General features: G+C 36.8%; 1 protein-coding gene across 1 annotated transcript; it reads left to right on the top strand.

Annotated features, from left to right (window-relative positions):
- The first annotated feature begins 303 nt into the window (after nucleotides 1–303).
- Nucleotides 304–7,758, top strand: LOC139935018 (repressor of RNA polymerase III transcription MAF1 homolog). Its single transcript, XM_071929464.1, has 6 exons — nucleotides 304–1,105; nucleotides 1,587–1,868; nucleotides 2,116–2,286; nucleotides 2,581–2,700; nucleotides 2,998–3,141; nucleotides 4,014–7,758. Exons 1-6 carry the CDS (start codon nucleotides 1,023–1,025, stop codon nucleotides 4,033–4,035), a joined length of 822 nt encoding a protein of 273 aa, XP_071785565.1. The 5' UTR covers nucleotides 304–1,022; the 3' UTR covers nucleotides 4,036–7,758.
- Nucleotides 7,759–8,357: the final 599 nt, after the last annotated feature.

Genomic DNA, 8,357 nt, shown 5'->3' with positions numbered 1-8,357 from the left:
TTATTAAAATGGAAGATTTAACTTAGTTCAACGTGAAATGTATAACAATGTTTGATTGTCCTTTTCTTCAGAGAAATACGCAAATTGGAAAGATCGAGCCCTGCTAACTATTTTTTTTTTTACCGATGCAGCTTATTTTGTATCCTCGTAGCAAACGGGATTTGGATTTAAGAAATAGTATTCCCTTTGTCTAAATTGTTTGTTGTGGAAACATCGTGAAAATAATTTATACATAACAAAGTTACGTAATAACGAGACGAATACAGAGCAAAATGTAAGGAATAAGTGTAAATATTCGAGCTAAACAGGTAAAAACTCTCGTCTGGCTGTCATTGATTCGCTGGTGTCCCGTAAATGAATGACTTTTTTCTCTGTTGTATTCATGCACTGTGGTGTAGTTTCCGTGCGGTAAACACAGTGGTTACCAGTGCCACTGTAGGAAACAACAATCAGACAATAGTTGGATTTTTACAGCTGAGGAGATATTTGACAACGGTTTCGTCGGTAAACAATTCGTCAAAATTGTTGATTTCCAGTCATCTTTAATTGTTGAAACATGATACAGTCAACTTATTAAGTATATAGCAAGTTTTAGGCAGATATAAGAGGGTGAAAGAGTATCTCAAGTGTGGAATTAGTGAGCGGTTTCTTGGGTTGATTTTCAAATTTTGTTTGGTATTTTGAAATCAATTATCCATCAATTCTCCTGTGCTATTTCAATGGAGCAGTTTTCGCTTGTTGACATCAGAAACTCGACAGTGGGTGTTGATTTGTGCACCATTTTTCACCCGTTAGCCACGAACTGCACAAGTCCTAGTTTTAGTAGCAGGCCTATAAACATGCACTGTTGTTTTATCAGTGGAAAATCAACATTTGCGTGAAGAGGAAATTTTGACTTTTTGAGGGACTTTTTCCAAAGTAAAGTTAAGGAAGTTCCGTTGTCGCAGACTCATCAGAGCAGCAGGCTAGAAGTCACACCAGTCTACACTCAGTCAGAAACAAATATTTCGCAAACACCCAACATGAAGCTTTTGGAGAATCCAAATTTGGATGCAATTGGAAATGCACTGACCATTGAAACAGGAGATTGCAAATTATCAGGAAGGTAAACATGGAATTAATTTAATTGTTGTAATCATTCCATGTCATTTGGCATACATTTTCTATCAGTATCATTTGTCTGTGTCACTGATTTTTCTGTCAAAGGAAAGTGTGATCAGTTAATAGACATTTTGTTAAATTTTTGTTATCAATATAACATTTCCCTTTGTTTCTTCCTGTAAAATAAATTGAAATGATTGTTTACTTTATTATTTTATTTACTACTTGTACAAATGGTAAAGGTATAATTAATAAAGTAAACAATCATTTCAAAAAGATGTTCATGGAATGTTGTTATTGCTAATGGTACGTTATAACATAAACAATCAATAGCAACTTTCAATTAAATGTGATTGTTGTTTGCGTCTCCCCCCCCCCATACATACATTCCTGCATATAAGAAAGGCTCAACACTTTAAATAGGGAACATGACCATGAATTTAATTTAACATTTTTATTTGGCGTTTTCTCCCAACAATAAATAGGCTGGAGAGTTACTCTTGCAAGATGGCAGGTAACGACAAGCGCCTCTTTAAGATGTTGAGCCAGGAAAACGGCCACACCCCAGATGACCTCCAGGCGTTGTCCCCTCCGCAGAGCCAGCTATCGCTCAGTCCTCGTGCTGGAATAAGCCCCCAGACGGGGATGTACAGTACCAGCGCTGGGGATGAGTCCAGTGGACCGCTGTGCCACACATGCAGTCGCAAAATGATCTTCTACCTGATTTCAACACTCAACGCTTCTTTTCAGCCAGATTATGATTTCAGGTACAAAAAGGAATCATGACAAGTTTCTTATCTAAGAAATTAAGTACTACTCGATTTCTCAGGCATGCAACTTTTCAGTAGCCAATCAGTCAAAGTTTTTAAAGAGGGGCTCCTTAGTTGTTGTCCTCAGCTTATAAAATTGCAAAAAGAAACCAAAAAATCATAATTCTCCAGAAAAATCTTCTTAGTCTCAGTAGTGGCACTGATACACTGTCCTGACATGATTCTTGTTATTATTTGTTACTAGTGATGCCAAAAGCCATGAGTTTAGCCGTGAGCCCAGTTTGGATTGGACTGTCAACGCTGTGGACAGTAACATGTTCTCCACTTCAGGTGACATCTATGCAGCACAGATCCGTCCCAAATTATGGGCTGCTATCAATGATGAGATTAACCCAAATGAGTGTGAAATCTACAGGTGAGACAGATTCCGCAAATTATTTTATTTTTATTTGATTCAGCAGCCAAACACCGCCTTTAAACAAAGGTTGTTGGTGCTGGTTGATATACTGTTTGAAATTGTGAAAATTTCAAAGATATGTCAAAACTCTGTTGCTTTATATCCCCTTTTTGTTGTGAGAGTAACAACAAATTTTGGTGAGAATAAGGGCTCCATACTTGGCCCTCCTGTTCCCATTAATGACTAATGACTAAGTGACTAAGTAATAGAAAACTGAGCATCAATGTTGTAATTTTGTTTTTCCCCCAACAGCTACAACCCAGACCTGGAGTCAGATCCTTTTGGTGAAGAGGGGGTCTTGTGGTCCTTCAACTACTTCTTCTTCAATAAGAAACTGAAGCGCATCTTGTTCTTTGCCTGCAGGGCCAGCAGGTAAGAGACCTGAAAACCCTGATTCAAAAAATACTTTAGGAGGGGCTAATCCTGTTAATAATAATAATAATTCTTATTTGGCATATAGAGCATTTTACAATAACATATTAATGCACTTTACATTGAGGTCCTGGTCATTGGGCCAAAATCATTCCTGTAATCTTTCTCAGCTCCCTGGGGAGTCCCGACCAGTCAACTGCAGAAACTAAAACTTGTGTTAATAAAAATCCATTGAATGATTGTCACTGGAAACATTGTAATGAATCCGGGTTTGTTTTATCCTGTTTGTTTGGACAGTAAAACCTCCACAGTAGGTGCTGATTCTGGTATCGGACATGACTTTGATATGTTACTTGATGAGGAGATATCTGAAGACGATGATGGTTATGAAGAGGATGAAGCAAGTGGTGTGTACATGGACGACAGCTTCAGACAGGAGAGGTGCGTCTCTCTACAAACTTTTAGTATCATTTAGTTATCAGGCCTGTATGCGTTGTTTTTGAAAGGGCAAGGGCACCAAGGCATTTTCTTCTTAGTAAAAAGGCACCCTATGAGGAAATTGTAAATTTCTACTGGGGAGCATTTCAAGGGCACCAAGGACCAGGGATGTGGAGACAATCGCCTTTGTTGCCTCTGTTTAGTATCAGGCCTGAGTAATAATAATATGTAGTCTTGAATAGAGTACATGTACTCAAGGCGCTTGAGCAGACATAAACGTTCTAAGACAAGTTTTCAAATTTTTTGAAATATAACACCTGCTAATATCGCAGCTTATACTGGTTTACAAGGTGCTGTTGCACACTCAGCAGCCACTGCTAAACACAACGGGGTGAACCCCTTCTCTAAGCGTAACTAGGTTCTTTTAAGTGCATTGCAAAAGCATCTTGCTCTTTGGCACAAGTTAAGTGCCATGACCAAAGTTTGAACCCTCACTCTGATGACTTAGCCACTAGGGCCCAATTTCATAGAGCTGCTTAAGCACAAAATTTTGCTTTTAAAGCAATCGCACAACATCGGTAAACAGTATTGTCCAAAGGCCCACACTTCGTGTATCACAACTTATATAACAAACCTGTGAAAATTTAGGCTCAATCGGTCATCGGACTCGGGAGAAAATAACGGGAAAACCCACCCTTGTTTCCGCACGTTTCGTCGTGTCACGACATGTGTTTAAAACAAATCTGTTATTCTCAATATCGAGAATTGATAATTGTTTTAAAGTTTTCTCAAAAAGTAAAGCATTTCATGGATTAATATTTCAAGGGAAGTCTTTCACCATAGAGTTGATTTCACAGTGTTGTTTCTACTCACAGGGTTACACCGTTGATGTATTGAGTGAACAGTGAGGCTGGTAGCTCTGTCGGATGACAACAATGCGTCTAGGTACAGGTTTGTGGTTCAACGAGGACCCTCCGAAATCTGCGGACAGTTTGTGTGAAGAGAGGCGAAGACAAGGATCAGATGCAAGTTCTTATCAAAATCAATTTTAATTCCTGGTGTTTAGTTCTAACCAATCCTGTTAGGACTGTAAGATGACTTGGGATTACTTCATCCATGAATTTTGTAATGTTTGTTGCTGTATTTCTTTGTAATATTATCCGTCTTTCATTTAGTTTATGTGTGGCATGTCGTTAGTCCATTTTGTTTTCTGTATTAGACAGGGTTTTTGTTTTTGTTTCCTCTGACAATTTCCAAAAGGGGCCTCCAAGCTTTCTTATGGTTTGTAGCTGTCTGCAAAGAGGATAGTGATTTTCCTACTTGTAGATCTAGCATTAATGTACATATCTGAGAAAGATTCTGGCATTATATGTAGAGTGAAAGTGTTCCTTCTGAAGAAATGGCCAGTGTTAATCTTTAATTTGAACCCGAAACACACACAAGTAGAAGTTCTGAAAATCAACCTGATACCAGAATTTGAAAGCCAACTTATCTGTCAGGCCTTTGAATATTATCCCCTATGGTTTTGAAAGATAAATTAAAAAATGTGTATGCCAGCAAATGTTGTCAGGTCTTGCATGAACACATGATTCTTCTAAAAAGAATTCCTGTTGGAAGAAAGTTCAAGACATCAGAAGAAAAAAATGGTCTGAAAAGTTTCCTCGGTTCTTGGTTTCCCTTTTGATGTGTCAAAAGTTTCTACCATTGTTTTTATGATTTTGTTGGTAGACAGTAGTTGGTTGTCTTGAGGTTGCAATAACTAGAACAAACCAAAATTAAATCAAAATTCCAATGTGTATAGTGTAAATATATAGAGATATATAATTTAATAAAAACTCATCTAGTTTCCTAGTTTGTAAAAAGTCTGTGTTTCGATATGGTTTGTGTTTGGAGGATGTAGATGTGTCATCCATGGTAACTTACATTGTGTGTTTAATGTAAATAACAACAATTTACTTGATGAGTTTAAGGCTTATTACATTTTTATGATACCGACAGGGTTCAATTTCACCAAGTAGTCAAATACTTAGATTCTTCTTAAGATGCGTTGGCAGTATTGCTATATTGATTTGTATTGTCACATTACACTATCACATGCTAAGCAACTTAAGATTAGTACAAAGTTAAGATCAATCTTCAACTCTTTGTGGAATGGATCCCTGTGCACACATGCTTTTAGCTTTATGCTTTACATGCTTTAGCTCATTGATGCAAAATATTTCTGGTTTGCATTTGTTATATTCTATTTGTAGAATGTGAAATTTATAAAGGACTACAAGTGAGAAGCTTGTTAAAATTAAATGATCATAATGGAGAATACAAACACCATAAAGCTATCCGATCGGTTACTGGGGCACTGCTTGATTCTACTTGTACTTGCACAATTTTGTTAAGCCTTCCTGATGCTGACGTGTTTTGAAGCTTGTGTGTGACCGAGGAACGGATTTTTCAGAGAACTTACGTTGTGTTGAAACTCACACTTGTATGAAAGGATTGGGGGTAATGCCCAGTGTTAAAGCTTCATGATATGCACAGATGTGTAAGTAAGTTTGCTGGATAGAATGCCTGCTGTATTGTATTTTGAACTGAGATTTTAGTCACTTTAGTGGGAATTGTAAGTTGAGGATGCGGTTAAATCATGCACTATCTTACACAGTGACTTGTAAAAAAATTAACTTAATGTATTTATTTTACTCGGATTCACCTTTTGAAGTAGATTGCTTCAAAAACAAAAATTGTTTGTTTGAAGAACATTATTCAGTTGAGAGACCACCAAAAACACTTGATCGTGTATTTTACCATATATTCTATATTCTATAATGCACTGTATTGTTTGGATTGATTGAAGTTGCGTTGGCTTAATTTACACATTGTTACTTAGTATGGAAATATTTTGCCGTTATTTTGAGGAGTGTTCTGAAGGGTTTCTGCTCTAATTTAAACTTTGCATAATTATTCATCTGAAATACTTCCTTGTGACACATTTGCCGTTTTTATTCTTGTTTTTTAAATGGAAAGTTAATGAAGATTAAAAATTAAAGCCATACACTGTTATCCTGTTGATATAACCCCTGCACCCCTGTAAGGTACAGCACAGCAATCAAATGAAAGTTACGTATAATAGTTCTTACGTGTTTAAATATTCCTTAGGTTTGAAAAATAACAATGTACAGTTTAGTAGTTCTTGGGAAGAAGACGAGCTTTAAAATGATGAAATAGTGTGTACTTGAAAGAACATCTGTAACAGCGATATTTTGACCAGCTCTTAAACATGTGGAACAAAAGTTTGGCTTCATGTGCGCAAACATCTATTTGAAGGTGATAATATAATCATGGTGCAAGCTGTGGCTTCACTACTTTGAGCAAAGGTTGAAATCTTTAGGCAGCAATTGAGGGAAAGTGCAGAATTTAGGGAAAGCACAGTGAATATCTTGTGGGGGTGCAATGGGTTTTTTTGCTCAAAATGTCAAAGCACCTATTATACACACACCTGTAAGCATTTGTCTGTTTTTTGCATAGTTCCCAAAGAGCAATTGCAATGAAACTTTCAGGGATTGAAGGTTATGGTGCAATAATGATTCTTAAGCAAGGATGTCATGATGACGTCATCACTGGTCACGTGATGTCATCTTAAAGGTGTTTTATGTTAAATGTTTGAAAATCTATATCAAATCAGCCAAACGAGATCGTAGGTTTCTGTTTGCGGGATGTGGTAGGGATAAATTAGGTCTTCATTTTGTTTCGTGTGCGTGACCTCACATGACCTCTACTTTCGGTTGAAACGGGCAAAAAACGGAAGTGCCCTGTAACTCAAAAGTGGTAAAAGTTATGAAGTTGCTTTCCAGGACGTACATGTAAGTGTCTAGCAAGGGTGGGCAGTTCCAAAAAATATTGATGACGTCACAAAATGCAACAGCGCCCTCTAGCGGCAGGTTGAAAACTTGTCAAAATGGACTTTATGAAGATGTGTGTGGAGAAGTTTTTTGTAATCACTTCAAATTTTACACACACGTTAACTGTCAGGCAGCCATCGTATGTGTGAAGTTTTAGATCAATGATGTCATCGGGGGTCACGTGACGCGGCCTTAAAGGTGCACTTTTTGAACTAATATAATTCCCTAAGTAATTACGCGATCATGTTGAAACTTGGTAGGTTGTTGGATATTGACAAGTTCTTGTGAAATGTGAAATGACGTCATGATGACGTCATCACAATATTTTTTATGATTTTTTTTGTTTTTGCAACTTTAAGTCAAAAAGCTATCTGAACATGGTATAATCCAAAATATTTTTTTAAATAGGCTGGATTGGTCATAACTACTGTGATGCAAAGATAACTTCAAATTAAGTGGAAAAAAAATTTTTCTTAACGAAACAGCTCTGCATTTGTGCACAAATGCAGTTATGTCTAGTTATTTTTTATATTTGTATAAAATAGTTCAATTCATGTAAATATTAACAGTTTGTTCCACTGTTGAGGAAAGTAGATTCAATTAAAATGTTGAATTTTTTCAAGGTTCAAAGATTACAAAGTCTGGTTAAGATGCTTTACTTGAAGTCACTTTGTCAAATTTTGATAAAAGGCGGTATGTATGATAAGAGCGGACATGTAAAGGAAAAGTTTGTGTATGGCGCCACCCCTTTTTCATTCCATATGAAATAATATAGTATCTAATTTACCTCAATGAGATATCCCTTTTTGTAAAAACTAGTGAAGTGGTGGCGCCATACGGAAAGTTATCCCATGTAAAACCAAGAAACTGAACAAGAAATAGATGGAGACTAAACAAGATGGAGATAAAACCCAAAACAAAATAAGGGTACATGTGTATTAGATTCTACCTCCATGACTAGACAACTCAAAATAGAGTGAAATAAAGCTGCTTGGTTCCTTCTTTACGGTGGAGTGTAGACTAGAATGAAAAGACATGATATCTTGCATTCAAGCAATACATGTCTATACCATAGTTCATTATTTGAAGGAATAATCTGGACTAATATAAGAGGAAGGGAGTATTTATTACTGACATCCTACCTTCACTTTTCCCAAGGAAGGGAAACTGTTACATAAGACATGAACACCATGAGGTCACATCCTTTTCTCAAGTTGTCTGCAGTGTCAAATGGTTGTTCCAAACACCAACTAAAGAGGGTGCTATCATCTGCAGCAAATTTTAAGTGATGGCTGCTAAGCGAGTTGATAGAACAGTTCAACCTCC

The sequence above is a fragment of the Asterias amurensis genome, chromosome 3, assembly GCF_032118995.1.
Source record: "Asterias amurensis chromosome 3, ASM3211899v1".
NCBI classification, from domain to species: Eukaryota; Metazoa; Echinodermata; class Asteroidea; order Forcipulatida; family Asteriidae; genus Asterias; species Asterias amurensis.
The sequence above is the reverse complement of the archived record's forward strand: the minus strand, read 5'-3'. Positions and strand labels throughout refer to the sequence as shown.

Bases quoted from the DNA above. Each gene is read 5' to 3' on its own strand.
- LOC139935018 (XM_071929464.1), top strand. From the start codon at position 1,023: ATGAAGCTTTTGGAGAATCCAAATTTGGATGCAATTGGAAATGCACTG. The intron at 2,287-2,580 runs GTGAGACAGATT...TTCCCCCAACAG, and splicing joins AATGAGTGTGAAATCTACAG to CTACAACCCAGACCTGGAGT. The intron at 2,701-2,997 runs GTAAGAGACCTG...TTGTTTGGACAG, and splicing joins TTTGCCTGCAGGGCCAGCAG to TAAAACCTCCACAGTAGGTG.